Source organism: Leucopleurus acutus (genome assembly GCF_964270905.1).
Source record: "Leucopleurus acutus genome assembly, chromosome: Y".
Classification (NCBI taxonomy): Eukaryota; Metazoa; Chordata; class Mammalia; order Artiodactyla; family Delphinidae; genus Leucopleurus; species Leucopleurus acutus.
Genome location: NC_139164.1, coordinates 14,935,164 through 14,952,751, shown reverse-complemented (window position 1 = coordinate 14,952,751; position 17,588 = coordinate 14,935,164). Strand labels below are relative to the sequence as shown.

The following is a 17,588-nucleotide window of genomic DNA, read 5'->3' as shown; positions in this document are numbered from 1 at the left end:
GTGGGTAGTGAGCTGTGCTTGCACACAGGCTTCTTGGTTGCTGCGCTCTCCTCTGCGGCTCCAAAGCTTTCCCCCTCTGCCACCCGCAGTCTCCGCCCGCGAAGGGGCTTCCTAGTGTGTGAAAGCCTTTCCTCCTTCACAGGTCCCTCCCACTGGTGCAGGGCCCTATCCTTTTGTCTCTGTTTATTGTTTTTTCTTTTGCCGTACCCAGTACGTGGGGACTTTCTTGCCTTTTGGGAGGTCTGAGGTCTTCTGCCAGCGTTCAGCAGGTGTTCTGTAGTTGTTCCACGTGTAGATGTATTCCTGATGTAACTGTGGGGAGGAAGGCGATCTCCACATCTTACTCTTCCGCCATCTTCCGCAACTCCTCCTTTATATATTTAAAGAGTTTTTCCAACTATCATTTTTTAAGCTGTTTAATATTTGCATCTCCTCAAACCCCAAAATACTCTTTTTATATATTTCTGTGTAATGGTAGACCACTGTTGCTAGTCAAACTATTGAAAGATAAGGAGAACTGTTGTCCTTAAAATTAATTTATTACAGTAATTCATATTATAGCCAGAGTTCAAAGTAATTGTAGATTTTTATCCCACAATAAATGTCACATAGATTAACAAGTTCATTTATAATATAAAGTTACAATGCATGTAAGGTTAAGAATTATCGAACTATAACTACTGAAACTCTAGGCCTTGGATTGTGTGGGAATTGAGAACTCTGGGGGCTAGTTTTGCTTTACCATTTTCATAGGTGTTGCAGAGACTTCATGGTGTACTCACCACCTCCTCCCACTTGGTCTTGTTGGTTGCGGGGCCAAGCCTCCAGAGGCAGGACAGGAGGCCTGGGGAACAGGGGCTACAGAGGGAACATCGGAGGCAGAGGCAGCTGGGGCAGCAGGGGTGGGTGAGGCTGTGGCTGGATGGGCTGCTAGGAGGGCACAGGGAGGTGTGGCTGGTGGGGTTGGCTTGGAGCCATGGAGTGCTGGCCAGGAATTGGCATCATGGTTTGCTGGGGGACCACGGGCTGCTGGGCTGGCACCATGGGGAAGTGGTGATGAGGCTGCAGGGCAGCCTGCTGGGATACCACGGGAATGATTTGGTGGTGCAGCCAGCTACCCATACGTTTGTAACTGTAGGACGGGTACTGGTGAGAAACAGAGTCAGGTTTACCATCAGCTCCACTGACATCTGTCACCTACAAATTGTTACTTGCTATTGTCACTTGCCATCTCCTTCTACAAGAATTAAATTATGAGCCACTGCAGCTTCTGACATTCAACACCCCCTGCAAGAAGTTTAGGGTGGAGATCAGGAATGAGCCACTCTGTGCTCTGAGAAAAACTGGCAGAACAGGTTTTCAGATGGTAAGCTATTTTCAGGAGAAAATTTTATGAGCCCAGTTCTTCAATCTCCTCACATCTAGAAAAGCACTAAAATCCTTCATGTCTGCTCCTCATGACTAGCAGCAACCTTCTGCAAAAACTATGTGCTTGATTGCATGTACTCCTCCTTCACCGAAATCACATATATGCTGACCTTTCCCTCTACCTCTTTGGAGCAGTATCTCATAGCCATTTGAAATCTGTCTCCTGGGCTATAGTTCTCACCTTGTCCCAAATAAAAATTAACTCACACTCATGTTCTGCATCTTTTTTTCAGTGAACACTTCCAGCTGGAGAAGTAGCAATGTTTTCTTTGTCACTGTGACAATATTAACACTTATTCATTTTTTCCTGTTCAAGAATTTCTAACTGTGTATACAGATATGACCTTTGACAAATAGATTTCCCATTAGTGTCTATATGTGGCATAGATATGTTACCTCACTTAAAAGGGAACTGAAATGCATGCTTAATATTTTAAGGGAATAAAGAACAAAAACATCTATATTCCGGGTGTCTTATTATGTTCTGGTACCACTTCAGAGGAGTAAGCACCTTCGGAGAAAGAGACATTAGAATACATTTGTTTTGATTTAGTTACATGAAACATAGACTCACTAATGCAGTCCTGTCAGTACAGACAACCTGAAAATATGAGCTCTATGGAAGAAAGAATAAGGTAAACATTTGTCAGGTGCTTCCTATGTGTGAGGCTCTACCTTACATCCATGACACACATTTTTCATGTTTTCCCACATACTCTGAGGCAAGTATCTTCACCCTCACTTTCACAGACAAGGTCATGGAGAGTTAAAGAGGTACATGAGCTTGACAGAGGTTACAAAAGTAGTAAGTCTGTTTAATTCCCTGGCTCCTGCTCTTCTTTGCAAGAGGAAAACAAAATGGAAAATTAATGTCATATAACATTAATTATATACTTTTTTGATTTGATGTCACAATGAAAGATAAAGGAGGCAGAAACACTGTCCTTCATCCTAGAAACACAGGTTTTCAGGTCAAATATGTCAACTTTTTAAAGTTTAACAAAATGTTGCCTCAAAAATTTTTTGACACTTTTCTTTGGTTTGTATGAGTAAACAAGCTCATAGATTGTCATTTGAACTTATCAAAGAAGGAAGAGTTTCCTTCCTTTCTAAACAGTATGTATTCAGTTCACGTCAGGCCCAGGGACTCCTTCATGTAGTAGTACAGCATCTGATATCAATATAATGAACAATTCTTAACCTTGTTCAAGTTATACTTAACAAAGCACCTTTTATATTGCTTAACTATTTTGCTCCCCAAACAATATTTTGAAGTGTGAGTATTATTATTTCCCTTTCCAGATGAAGAAACCAAAGTTCTAGAGAGAGAAAATGATTTGCCCAAGGTCACATGGTTAGTATGGGGTTGAGGAGGGCCTCAAACCTGATTCCCAGAAATCTCATGCTTTCCATTGCTCTGCAGAATGTCTCACAGACCACTTGGTCACTAATATTTCAGTAAAGACAAATGATGGAGATGCATAGAGTATGAACACCTTAGAATTAGGAGTTTTCCAACTGGAAAGGATCTTAAATAACATCTTACCTGATTCCCCATGTTTCACAGGCTGGTATAGAACAAAGTTGTTCAGCCAGAGTTCATTTCTGCTCTACTGTGCAGTCCCCCTGAGTGGTAGTTCATGATGGGTAAATTTTATAGCCATATAAGGAGGAGAAACTGAGTCAGAGAGGCCAGGTAGGAGTGTTCTGGGGAAATACAGGCTTGAGGTGACTCATCAGGGCTTAAACCAGGAAGCTGGTAGTGAGAACTGAAAAAGTGAGACTGAGAAACGTCTTGAATGAAGAATCAACACACTATTCTTTGCAGAGCCCAGTGCATTGTTAACTCAAACAATGGTCAAAATTAGTAAAGAGAAAAATTACCTCATAGCTGAAGTTGATATAACCAGGGTGCCCGGATGAGGTGGTAGCTTTTATAGGGAGGGGGAAAGGAGAAGAAAAAGAATGAGGGAGAGGGAGAGAAAGAAGGAGAGAGAGAGGAATATATGAAGTCAATATGCAATTTTCACATTAAGAGAGAATGAAGCTACTTTTTAAAAATCTATATAGTACAGAATATATCTGAGGTCTGCTTTTAGTTTGAACATGTATGTTGTGTAGGAGAGGAGCCGTCTTATTTTAAAGAGGTCCAGAACAACTAAATAACATGGAGGCAGAAAGCAGCACACATTTATCCTCAAGTAATCTTCAGACAGCCCTCCATAAACGTTTGTCAATTAATCCTACTCTATCTCACCCATCATTTCATTTCTTGATGAAATTCACTCCATGTTGGGAAGAGCAATATGTTTCTGTTATACAATAATACAATACCAAGAAAAAGAGAACTGTTTCACAAACCTTCCCTTATACATCAGGAGGTAGATAAGTGCTTAAGTACCAAAGAGATTACTCATAATTTGCATGCAAAGTAAATAACACAGCAACAACAACAAAAAACAACTCTGTATGATATCTTCATGAATGTGAAAACAAGATGGGTGTGGTAAAGTGGAAACATTCTAAATCCCATGGAAAATGAAACAGTTGATTTATGAAGCTTAGGCTTTTTTAAAAAAATTATTCTGTCACTGTCCTTATAGCAGAAAAAATTAAAAGTTCAAAATTAAAAACAACCTGAATAATTGTCAAAACCAGGACTGTCTTGTCAAAAGTGGAGGTCAAGTTATTGATGTCTGCTTTGTGGAATTCTGTTTGGCCCTGGTGTTGGGGAGATGCAGAGGAGAGAGAATCATGCAGATCATCCTCCTCAGCCAGCAAGTTGATTAAGGCTCTATTCTCTTGAAATGCTCATATTTCATAAGAGGGTTTACTCCTCTCATCTGAGTGTGAATTATTATAGTCAGCTAATTGCCTTTCCTCTATATTGTGGATAGAAACCCTCAGAGAGTAGGAGTGTTAAATTGAAGAGGAGATAAAGGACTGAATTTGTAATGTGGGGGCCCTCAGGGGATTAGGAATTGCCACAATGCAGGATTTCAGGAAGGCAGAGCACAGAATCTTGGTCTTGTGGGTTTGAGAGAAGAGAGGAAATAAATATTCAAGATTTACTGGCTTCTGAATGCAAATGGAGCCTGCTTTGCTGACATGTGATCTAACCTCTGTACATATGTTTACAGAGAATTGGTCAGACTTCCTCATCCTTGGTACATTTGAATGTGAACTATATACTTATGTATTGGGCATAGGTAAGATTCTGGACAACAACATGTAAGTCATGTGCACATACACGAAAAGGATGAGGCCTCTGAAAACAGGGACGTTGTTCAAGAATGGAATTCCTAACACAGAAATCTAACCCTCTGAAAGAAAAGAGCAGTGCAGTTTGGAGAGCAGGAAAATATTTACAGACTTGTAAGAAATTGGATTTCATGTAAAACTGGTATTTTTGTATATATATCTAAGGCTGATTAACTACTTACTCTGAAGGCCTTTCAAGAGTCCATTCCAAAATTTCTTCCAGCTAGAGATGGGTAATGATATCTACAAGCTAATTGTTTCAACAGAATCTCCTGGGTGCTTGTTAAAATGCAGAGCAGTGGGCCCCACCCCAGCTATCCTGAATCAGAATCTTTGGCAGAGGCATCTGGGAATCTAAATTTTTATAAGAAGCTCTTCAAAGAGTTTCTTAAACACAGAGACATTTGAGGACATCTGATTCTGTTCTAAACCCTGAAGTTAACCAAATGTGTGGCAGATGTTTATTTCCAAGCTTGTAGAATTAGGCATTGCTTTCTACTCACAGGCATAGCAAAGGCTGCTCCCAGAAAACAGGCGAACAAAATCCAGGTCCCCATTTCTTGATGGCCCTGAAATACAAGTCAACACCTGCTTTTCTTAACTCATATCAAACACACATGAAATTAGTGTTTCATAAAATACAAGTAGTTCACATTAGTTGGTTGCTAGTAAAAGATTGGGGCTACTTTTTGTGAGGTTACTTCACTCATATATAATGTTCAGTTCTCAGCCCATTTCATTGTTTTTGGAGTCACAGCAGTATAAAGATGCTTTTCATTTAGGTTGTCAGCTAAACAAGCTTAGAGAAATGAATTCCCTATTATTACCTAATTTATAATGCCGTTTTCCCGTACCTACTCAGACTTTATAGTCACCTAAAGTCACAAAAGCTAAATGTAATTTACAATTAATGATTAAAGGAACACAGTTGGCTCTAAAAGTTCAGGTGACATTGAAATATTTTTCATTATTGCATATTATTTTATACTTTTTTTTTTTTTTTTTGCGTTACGCAGGCGTCTCACTGTTGTGGCCTCTCCCCCTGCGGAGCACAGGCTCTGGACGCGCAGGCCCAGCGGCCATGGCTCACGGGCCCAGCCGCTCCATGGCATGTGGGATCTTCTCGGACCGGGGCACGAACCCATGTCCCCTGCATCAGCAGGTGGACCCCCAACCACTGCGCCACCAGGGAAGCCCTATTTTATACTTTTAAACAAGGAATAACATAAATATTTCATATACTGTCCACGGGTATTGCTACTGCTGAGAAAAGGATATTAAGTAGACTGCGAAAATAGAATAAGTAGTGAATGGGTATAGTCCTAGTTGTTCTAACTCTGAAGGCCTTTAGACAAGACATTCAAGCAACACCTCTGAACGCCAAGAGTCCACATTGTAAAAGATACAGTTGAACAGAACTTCTCTCAGAAGGACAGGTTTTCAATTTTTGATTCTACTCTTCTTTTATTCTTCCATAAATGTGGAATGATTTTTACCCAAAAGATTCCATCTTTAGTCAATGGCATTTTCCTCTTGTTAGGTGCTACTTTGCAATTTCTCTACAAATTACACATATGAAATAGGAAGCAAAACCCAAACATCCTAAGAAATGCACATTGCTTCATGTCCCAAATTACAGCATCACTTTGAAAACTGTTAAGTAGAAAAAATCTTAAACTTCTTTTTTTATAGAAAGTCAATATAATGTCATAATGCTGATATAGGAACCACAATATGTTGATATTCTAAGGCTGTTTTTTTTATGAATTAAGGAGAAAAAATGTGGAAAAGAAACATTTAGTTGATGGTTCTATTTATTTATTTATTTGCAGTACGCAGGCCTCTCACTGTTGTGGCCTCTTCCGTTGCAGAGCACAGGCTCCGGACGTGCAGGCTCAGTGGCCATGGCTCACAGGCCTAGACGCTCCGCGGCATGTGGGATCTTCCTGGGCCTGGGCACGAGCCCATGTCCCCTGCATCGGCAGGCACACTCTCAACTGCTGCACCACCAGGGAAGTCCGATGGTTCTATTTTAAAATAAGTTATTTGATGTACTTAAACAACTGTTTTTCAAAGTATAGTAACTCATAGCCTGAAAATATAATTTTAACAATAGGTAAATGATTAAATAAATATTTGCTCTGTGAGGTTTGGTTTTAGAAAGTCGTTGTGGGTTCTGGAACTCAAATTTAAAGAAACATAGACTAACACTTTGCTACGTTAAAAAAATAAAAACTTAATTTTAGTAATCAAAGACAAATTCAATTACAGTCCAAATGAAGAAGTTATTAATTCTGGACAAAGTATTAGACATGTGCAATACCTTTGCATTTGTTAAACATGAAATACAGATAAACTAAGAAGCATAACAGAAAGAATATCAATTTATGAATAAAATTCACATACCTTTGAATGTACTCAGAAAAAGTTTCTGAAAGTCAAGGATGCCTGATCTCTTAGATTTCTTGCAGGTATGAACTCAATTTATATTATTCACAGCATCTATAACAACCAGTCATATTTCTGAAGGAAAAATGTGTGGTGTATAACTAAAAATCCTTGTATCATGAATTTTTAGCAACTGTAGGCAAATTTAAAATGGTATATTGTGATTAGCATACATAGTCTTTCATTCTTTCATTATGAGAAATAATAGGTTTAACAAACAAAAGGAATTCCACTGGACTGTTTTTAAGTCAGTAAATTGGCTCATTGCAAATGCTAATGCATTCAGGATTACTTTTAAGAATGTGTTATGTCTGAGGGAGTTACAATTTTGAAATAACCACTGCTCTATTTTCTGCTTTTATTGAAGGTATGTTCTCTGTTCCCTGTTATTATCCTCTGATCACCATTGTGGCTGTCTACCCAAAAAAGGGACAAAATCTATCTTCTTTAGCCCCAATCTGAAACCTATTTGCCACCAAAGCAACAAAGGTTATCACAGTAACAATACTTTCACTATTGATCTGAAAGACAAGGCAAGTGACATATTACACACTACACAGCACACTTAAACTTATATTTTTAATTTTACAAACACAGGACATACTGCCCTGGCTTCCTCATTCTGCATAGAAATTATCTTTCTTAGTATTAAGGCACTTTTCCCCATGCATTACTAGAACATTACTGTTTTCTTTCATACAACAACCTGAATCTCTTCCTTTTTCAGAGCCTTTTAATTGTTTACTTGCATTGTCTCCATGTTCTTAGCAGTCCCTACTTTGCCTAAAAAACAAAGTCCATCTCTTTCTATGAGGAACATGACCTAGCTGTTAAATTCGTGCTCTATGACTTCAAAAACACAAAATGTGGGAGAATGGGGTAAAAATGTAAATTTTTAAGAATTTGTTTGAACTTAAATGACTACCTGTTTAAAATAAGTAGATATAGTTAAACATCAACATACATACATCCCATGTAACCACAGCTAAAATACCTACCATAGATACAAAAAACTAAGAAGAAAAGAAAAAGGCATACTACTAGAGAAAATCATCAAACCACAAAGGAAGAAATAAAAAGAATTTAAAACTGTACAGAGAAGAACTACAAAACCAAATGGAAAGCAAGCAAAACAATGGCAAGTACATGCCTATAAATAATTACTTTAAATGTCAATGGACTAATTGCTTCAGTCAAAAGACAAAAGACGTAAGTAGCTAGCTGGATAAAAAAAGACCCATCTATATGCTCTTTAACAGAGGCTCACTTTAGAACTAAAGACACACAGGGACTGAAACTGAGAGGATGGAAAAGACATTTTATGCAAACAGATTTGACAGAAATTGGAGGTGGTAATACTCGTATCAAGCAAAATAGAATTTAAAACAAAGGCTATAAAAAAACAAAAAAGGGGGCATTATATAATGATAACAAGATCAATACTAAAAGAGGATATTATATTCATTAAGAAATATGCACCCAACACAGGAGCACCTAAATATATGAAGCAAATACTAACAGATATAAAAGGAGAAACTGATCACACTATAAGAATAGGGAAATTTAATTCCTCACTTACATCAATGGACAGATCATCTAGACAGAAAATCAATAAGGACAGCGTGGTCTTCTATGACACAATAGACCAGTTGGACTTAATAGATATCTACAGGACATTATATCCAAAATCAACAGAATATTTTTTTTCAAGAGCACATGGAACATTCTCCAGGACAGATCACAGGCTGGACCACAGCACACATATCAACAAATCTAGGAGGATAGAAATTGTACCAACCATTTTTTCTGACCACAGTGCTATGAAACAAGAAATCAATTAAAAAATAAGAAAACACACACATGGATATTAAACAACATGCTACTAAGAAACCAATGATTCAATAAAGAAGTCAAAGACAAAGTCAGAAAATACCTTGAGAAAAATGGAAACACAAAACTCCAAAATCTATAGGCTACAGCAAAAGCAGTTCTGAGAGGGAAGTTTACAGAAATACAAGCCTTCCTCAAGAAATAATAAAATTCTCAAATAAACAACTTAACCTACCACATAGAGGAATTAAAAAAAAGAACAAAACCCAAAGTCAGTGATGGAACGAAATAATAAATACCAGATAGAAAATAAATAAGAGGTCAAAAAATATAAAATATCAATGAAACCAAGGGCTGGTTTTGTTAAAAGATAACAAAATTGATAAACCTTTAGCAGGGCTCACCAAGAAGAAAAGAGGACTCAAGTAAGCAAAATAAGAAATTAGAGAGAAGAAATAACAACCAACAGCACAGAGATACAAAAATCATAAGAGAATACCACTAACAGTTAAATGCCAACAAATTGGACAACATAAATGAAATGGACAAATTTCTAGAACCATACAATCTGCCAAGACTCAATCAAGAAGAAACAAACAATTAGAACAGACTAATGACTATTAGTGAAATTAAATTTGTAATTAAAAAAAGAGAAGAAAAACTTTCAGCTAACAAAAATTCAGGGCTGAAATCCTTCATAGGGGTAGTCTACCAAATCAAAGAAGAGCTTCTGAGAGTATTCCAAAAAATGGAAGACTATTCCAAATTCATTATAGGCCACCATTACCTGAATACAAAGTCAGACAAAGATACTACAAAAAAAAAATCACAGATCAATATCTTTGATGAATATAGATGCAAAAATCCTCAACAAAATATTAGCAAACTGAATGCTACAGTATATGAAAAGAATCTTACAACATGATCAAGTGGGATTTATTCCAGGAATGCAAGGATGATTTAATATTCACAAATCAATCAATCTGAAACACCACATTAACCAAAGAAAGGATAAAATCATATGATATATCAAGTGACACAAAAAAAGTATTTGAAAAAATTTAATACACATTCATAATAAAAACTTTCAGCAATGTGTGTATACAGGAAACATAGCCAACTTAATAACAGCCATTTACAACAAACTTACAGCTAAACTGAATAATTAAAAACTGAATGCCTTCCCTCTAAATTCAGGAACAATTTTATTCTCATTGTCACCACCACTACTTAATAGTTCTATTGTAAGTCCTAGACACCACAACTGGACAGGGAAAAGAAATAAAAGGCATCCAAATTGGAAGTGAAGTAAAACTGTCAGTACTTGCAGATGCCATGATACTTTATATAGCAAACCCTAAAGTCTCTATCCCCAAACTGTTAGAACTATTAAACAAATTCAATAAAATTTCAGGATACAAGATTAATATACTGAAATCTGAAGATATAGTATGTGAATATTAATGTACTGAAAATACACCATCAGAAAGACAAAGTTAAAAAATCTTGTTTATAATCTCATCAAGGAGTGTAAAGATACCTAAGAATAAACTTAGCCAAGGAGAAGACCTACACTCTGAAAACTATAAATACTGATTAAGTTAAAGGAAGATGATACAAGGAAATGGAAAGACATCTCATGCTCTTTAACTGGAAGAATAATATTGTCCAAATAGCCATACTATCCAAAGCAATCTACAGATTTAATGCAATCCTTATCATCCTTATCAAAATACCAATGATACTTTTCACAGAATTAGGATAGACAATTCTAAAATTCATATGGCACCTCAAAATACCCCAAACTGCCAAAGAATCTTGAAAAAAAAAAAAGGAACAAAGCTGGAGATATCATCATCCAAGACTTTAGCTTATACTAGAAAGCTAGAGTAATCAAAATAGCTTAGTTCTGGTGCAAAAAAAGACATATAGATCAATGGAACAGAATAGAGAGCCCAGAAACAAAACTCTGCACATATGGTTAATTTATTTACTACAAAGGAGGCAAGAATATACACTGGAGAAAAGACAGGCTCTTCAATAGTGGTGCCAGGAAAACTGGACAGCTACATGTAAAAGAATGAGATTAGAACATTTCCTCACACAATATACAAAAATAAATTTAAAATGGACAACAGAACTATGTATGAGTGAAAGCTATAAAGTTCCTAGAAGAGAACATAGGCAGAACACTCTTCGACATAAATTGTAATGATATTTTTTGGCTCTGTCTCCTAAGATGAAACAAATAAAATAAAAAATAAATAAACTAGACCTAATTAAACATAAAATCTTTTCCACAGCAAAGAAAACCATCACAATGACAAGGAGACAAAATAACCACTATAAAATACTAGAAAACTGAGTTCAATAGCATTAAAAAGATGGCAAAGTGTGATTTATTTCTGGAATGAAAAAATGGCTCAACATAGAAAGATCAATCAATATAACAGGCATACCTCAGAGGTATTACAGGCTCAGTTCAAGACCACTGCAATAAAGCAAATAATGCAATAAAGTGAGTCACACAATTTTTTGGTTTCCTAGTATATAAAATTTACTTTTACACTAGCACTAAGTCTAAAAAATTTTATATACCTTACTTCAAAGTACTTTATTGCTAAAAAGTGCTAACCAACATCTAAACCTTCAGTCAGTCATAATCTTTTTTTTGCAATAATAACATCAAATATCACTTATTATGTATCACAATAACAAATATAATAATAATGAAAAAATTTGAAATATTGCAAGAATTACCAAAATGTGACAAAAAGACACAAAGTCAGCAAATGTTGTGGGAAAAATGACACCAAAAGAATTGCCTGTCTCAGTTTTACCACAGACCTTCAATTTTTTTAAAAAAAGGGCAATATCTGCAAATCTCAAAAAAGCAAAGCACAATTTAAAAAACATGCTCATTCTCTATCTCTAAGTCTCTATTCCTGCCCTACAAATAGGTCAATCTGTACCATTTTTCTAGATTCCTCATATATGAATTAATATATGATATTTGTTTTTCTCGTTCTTGCTTACTTCACTCTGTATGACAGACTCTAGGTTCAACCACCTTTCTACAAATGACCCAATTTCTTTCCTTTTTATAGCTGAGTAATACTCCATTGTATATATGTACCACATCTTCTTTATCCATTCGTCTATCATTTAGGTGTTTCCATGCCCTGGCTGTTGTAAATAGTGTTGCAATGAACAATGGGGTACGTGTGTCCTTTTGAATTATGATTTTCTCAGGGTATATGCTCAGTAATGGGATTGTTGGGTCATACGGTAGGGGGAAGGGGAGGGTGGGACAAATTGGGAGATTAAGTTTGACATAAATACACTACCATGTGTAAAATAGATAGCTAGTGGGAACCTGCTGTATAGCACAGGGAGCTCAGCTTAGTGCTTTGTGATGACCTAAATGGGGGAGGAATGGACGCCCAATAGGGAGGGGATATAGGTATACATATAGCTGATTCACTTCATTGTACAGCAGAAACTAACACAACATTGTAAAGCAATTTTACTCCAATAAAAAAAGTATGTGGATACTCCATATGAACTGAATGAAGAGGAAAAAAGCAAATGGTAACTTTAATTGATGTGAAAAAAGAATTTGGAAAACTCACTGTAAAAACATTCAATAAACTAGGAATAGAAGGAAACCATGCCAACATAATAAAAGCCGTAACTGAAAAATCCACAGAGATTATCACACTCAACTGTGAAAGACTGAAAACTTTTCCTCTAAGATCAGGATTAAGGCAAAGATATATACTTTCACTACTTCTATTAACTGGAAATTTTAAGTCCCACCAGATAAACTAGAGAAGAAAAAGAAACAAAATGCATTCAACTTGGAAAGGAAGAAGTAAAATCATTTCTATTTGCAGATGACATAATCATATACATAGAAAATCCTAAACATTTTACACATAAAAAATAAGAACTAATAAATTCAGCACAGCAGCAGGATACAAAATCAATATACAAAATTGAGTTGCATTTCTATACTATCTGAAAATTAAAGAAAAAATTATATTTACAATAGCATTAAAAATAATAAAATTTTGAAAACTATAAGATACTGATGAAAGAAATTAAAGATGATTCAAACAGTTGGAGAGATATACCATGTTCTTGGATTGGAAGAATCAACATTGTGAAAATGACTATACTACCCAAAGCAATCCACAGATTCAGTGCAATCCCTATCAAATTACCAATGGCATTTTTCACAGAATTAGAAAAAAAATACAGTTTATAGAAAAGACCCCAAAGAGCCAAGCAATCTTGAGAAAGAAAATTGGAGTTAGAGGAATCAGGCTGACTTCAGACTATACTACAAAGCTACAGTCACCAAAACAGTATGGTACCGACACCAAAAAAAACAGAAATATAGATCAGTGGAACAGGATAGAAATTCCAGAGATAAACCCACGCTTCTCTGGTCAACTAATCCATGATAAAGGAGGCAATAATATACAATGGAGAAAAGACAGTCCTCTCAATATGTTTTGCTGGGAAAACTGGACAGCTAGAAGTAAAAATATGAAATTAGAACACCCCCTAACACCATACAAAAACATAAACTCAAAATGGGTTAAAGCCATAAATGTAAGACTGAATACTATAAAACACTTAGAGGAAAACATAGGCAGAATATTCTTTGATATAAAATGCAGCAAGAGCTTTTATGATCCACCTCCAAGAATAATGAAAATAAAAACAGAAATAAACAAATTAGACCTAATTAAATTTAAAAGCTTTTGCACAGCAAAGGAAACCATAAACAAAACAAAAAACAATGCACAGAAGTTGGAGAAAATATTTGCAAACAATACAACCAATAAGGTATTAATCTCCAAAATCTACAAACAGCTCATGTGGCTCAATATCCAAAAAACAAACAACCCAATTAAAAAGTGGGCAGAAAATCTACATACACATTGCTCCCAAAAAGACATATAGATGGCCAAAACATCACATGAAAAGATGCTCAACATCACTAATGATTAGAGACATGCAAATCAAAACTACAGTGTCACCTTACACCAGTCAGCATGGACATCAGTAAACAGCCTACAAATAACAAATTTTGGAGAGGCTGCGGAGAAAAGGGAATTCTCTTGCATGGTTGGTGGCAATGTAAGTTGGTACAGCCACTATGGAGGTTCTTTAAAAAAGTAAAAATAGGGCTTCCCTGGTGATGCAGTGGTTGAGAGTCCGCCTACTGATGCAGTGGACAAGGGTTCGTGCCCCGGTCTGGGAAGATCCCACATGCTGTGGAGTGGCTAGGCCCGTGAGCCATGGCCGCTGAGCCTGCGCATCAGGAGCCTGTGCTCCGCAGAGAGAGGCCACAACAGTGAGAGGCCCACGTACTGAAAAAAAAAAAAAAAAAGTAAAAATAGATCTACCATATGATACAGCAATCCCACTCCTGGACATATATCTGGAGAAAATCGTAATTCAAAAACATACTTGCACCCCAGTTTTCACTGCAGCCCTATTTACAATAGCCAAGACATGGAAGCAACCTAAGTGTCCATCGAAAGAGGAGAAGTGGGTAATGAAGATGTGGTATATATATACAATGGAATACTACTCAGCCATAAAAAACAATGAAATAATGCCATTTGCAGCAATGTTGATGACCTAAATATTATCATACTAAAGTCAGACAGATAAAGACAAATATCATATGATACCACATGTATGTAGAATCTAATAAAAAATGATACAAATGAACTTATTTACAAAACAGAAACAGACTCACAGATCTTGAAATCAAACTTATTTTTACCAAAGGGGAAACGGTGGGGGGGGGAGTGATAAATTAGAAGATTGGGATTAACATATACAGACTACTATATATAAAATAGATAACTAACAAGGACCTACTGTATAGCCCAGGGAACTCTACTCAATAATCTGTAATGGCCTGTATGGGAAAAAAATCTAAAAAAGAGTAAATATATGTATATGTATAACTGATTCACTTTGCTCTACATCTGAAACTAACAGCACTGTAAGTCAAATATACTGCAATAAAAATTTTAAGAAAAGTAAAATCACAGCACATATTCATGTTAAAAATGCAAAGAGTAAAGAAAGATATAAAATTTTTCCTATGACTTCTTTTCTGGAAAAAGACATTGTATATATTTCCAAACATGTTCCAGGAGCTCTGAAAAAAATTATTGATGTAAGTGACATTACTGCCAAATTTACAGAAATGAAAAAGAATTAAATAGAAAGCCATGAACAATTGTACAAGAAATGTGATTACCCAAATCAAATGGTTCTATTTCTACAAACACATAAGTTACCTAAATTGATTCAAGAAGTAAAAAAATCTGAGGCAACAAATAAGAAAAGAAAGTAATCCCATTCGTAATCAAAACCTATCAATTAAACAACAACAAAAAACAAGAGACCAAGGCCAGGTAACTTAACAGGTTAATTCTACCAAATATCCGAAGAAAAATTTACATCTAAAATGGAGGATGTGGGAACACTTCCTAACTCATTCTACTACACCACGTTTAGCCTGACACCAAAGTCAACTAGGACATGACAAGAAAAGTAATTTATAGATAAATACTTACTATGAATATAGATGGAAACATCCTCAAGAAAATGCTAGTAAATCATGTTCATTAGCTTATTAAAATGATGATATGCCATGATCTAGAGGGATTTATCCCAAGCATGCAAGGTTGGTTCAATATATAAATAAATTAATGTAATATACCATGTTAACTGAACAAAGTAATAACATACATATGTGATCATCTGAACTGATGAAGAAAGGGCATTTGACCAAATCCAACACTCAGACAACTAGAAATAGTAGAAACTTTCTCAACATGTTAAACGAAATTTTTGAAACACCTAAGCTAACATCGTACTCAATGTTGAAAAACTGAAGATTTCCCTCTAAAAGCAGTAACAAAGATGCAATGGAAAGATGACCATTTCACCACTACTACTCATCATTGTGTTGAAAGTTCTGACCAGAGCAATTAGGCAAGAAAAAGAACTAAGATACATTCAAACTGGAAAGAAATAAGTAAAATTATATCTATCTACAGATGACATGATCCTATATACATATACCAAATCCTGAAAAATTGACAGGAAACTTCTAGAGCCAATGATGGATTCAGCTATGACGCATAGGACAAGATCAACAACAAAAATCAACACTGTTACACTGTTATCAATAAACTGTCTGTAAAAAGAGGGAAAAAATAAATTTATATTGCATCTATAAAAGTAAAATACCTAGGAATAAATTTAAAATTAACATTTTGAGTTTATACATTAAAATACTTTTGTTCAGATGTCAGTACTACCCCAAGCTATCTAAAGATTTAAAATAATCTGTGTCAAAAATTCCAGCAGCCTTTTTCTTTTTGCAGAAAAGGAAAATTTCATCCATAAATTCAGAGGGTTTTAAGTAGTCCCAAATAGTCAAAACAATCTTAATAATGAAGAATACATTTGGCAGACACATTTCCTGATTTCTAAATGTACAATGCTACAGTAATTACAAGTGTAATTCTGGAATAAAGATATTTAGACCAATGGAATATAATTGAGGGTACAGGAATGAACTCATTATCAAAACTCTGTAATGGCTATTTCCCCTCACAGTAAAATCCCATTTCCTTATAGTCATGTTCAAGGACCCACATGACCTGATTCTCACTACCTTCTTGAACTCATTTCCAACCACTCTGCCTCTTACTCACCTAACTCTAGCCAAGAAGGCCTGCTTATTTTTTCAATGTTGTTCTCTCAATAGGCTTGTCCTGCTCTTGCCTTAATATTTTGTATGACAGTCCCCTCTACCTAGAAAGCTCATTGCCTGAATATTCTCATGATTAATTCTTACTCCTCTTTAAGTTTTGATAAAATAGCACATTGTTAGTAATTACACTATCTAAATCTTTAAATTACACATCCATGTCTCTAAAACCTATCAATCTCAGTCCTCCAAACTCTGTTTTACTATTTCATTTGCACTATTTTATTACTTTTGTACTATATTATTTTCTCATTTATTTTATGTCTTATGTTCACATAAATAAAAATTTTCAAAGCTAGCAGAAAGAGGAAATAATAAATATTTAAGCAGAGACAAATAAAATAGAGAATAGAAAAATAGTGAGAATCAATGAAACCAAAGTTGGCACTTTGAAAAGTAAAGAAATGATAGAACTTTAGCAACATACACATGCACACACACACAAAGGAGAAGAAGCAAGTTAGTAATATCAGAAATGAAAGTGGGAACATTACATCAGACATTACACAATTTAAAAAGTTTAGAAAATACTATGAATAACTGTATGGCAATGAATTAGATAACTGAGATGAACATATTCCAAAGAAAATATCTACCAAAAATGACTTAAGAAGAATATGAACTCTGAGCAGATCTACAACAAGCAAAACAAGTAAAGAGATTTAATCAGTAGTGAAACAACAAAAAAGAATTGTCCAACGTCAGATGGTGTTTCCAATATAATATCTAAAGAAGAATTAATAGCAATACTACACAAAGTCTTCCAAAACACAGAAGATAAGGGAACTCTTTCTCATTCCATAAG

The 17,588-nt window shown here is 35.5% G+C and overlaps 1 protein-coding gene across 1 annotated transcript; it reads right to left on the bottom strand.

Moving 5' to 3' along the window:
- Positions 1-930: 930 nt before the first annotated feature.
- LOC309978889 (amelogenin, X isoform-like) lies at positions 931-5,246 on the bottom strand (the record flags this gene model as incomplete). The annotated part of the gene is given in 5 exon segments (XM_082865550.1): positions 931-1,146; positions 1,895-1,939; positions 3,313-3,341; positions 3,344-3,359; positions 5,193-5,246. Coding segments are annotated over 5 exon segments (360 nt in total).
- Positions 5,247-17,588: the final 12,342 nt, after the last annotated feature.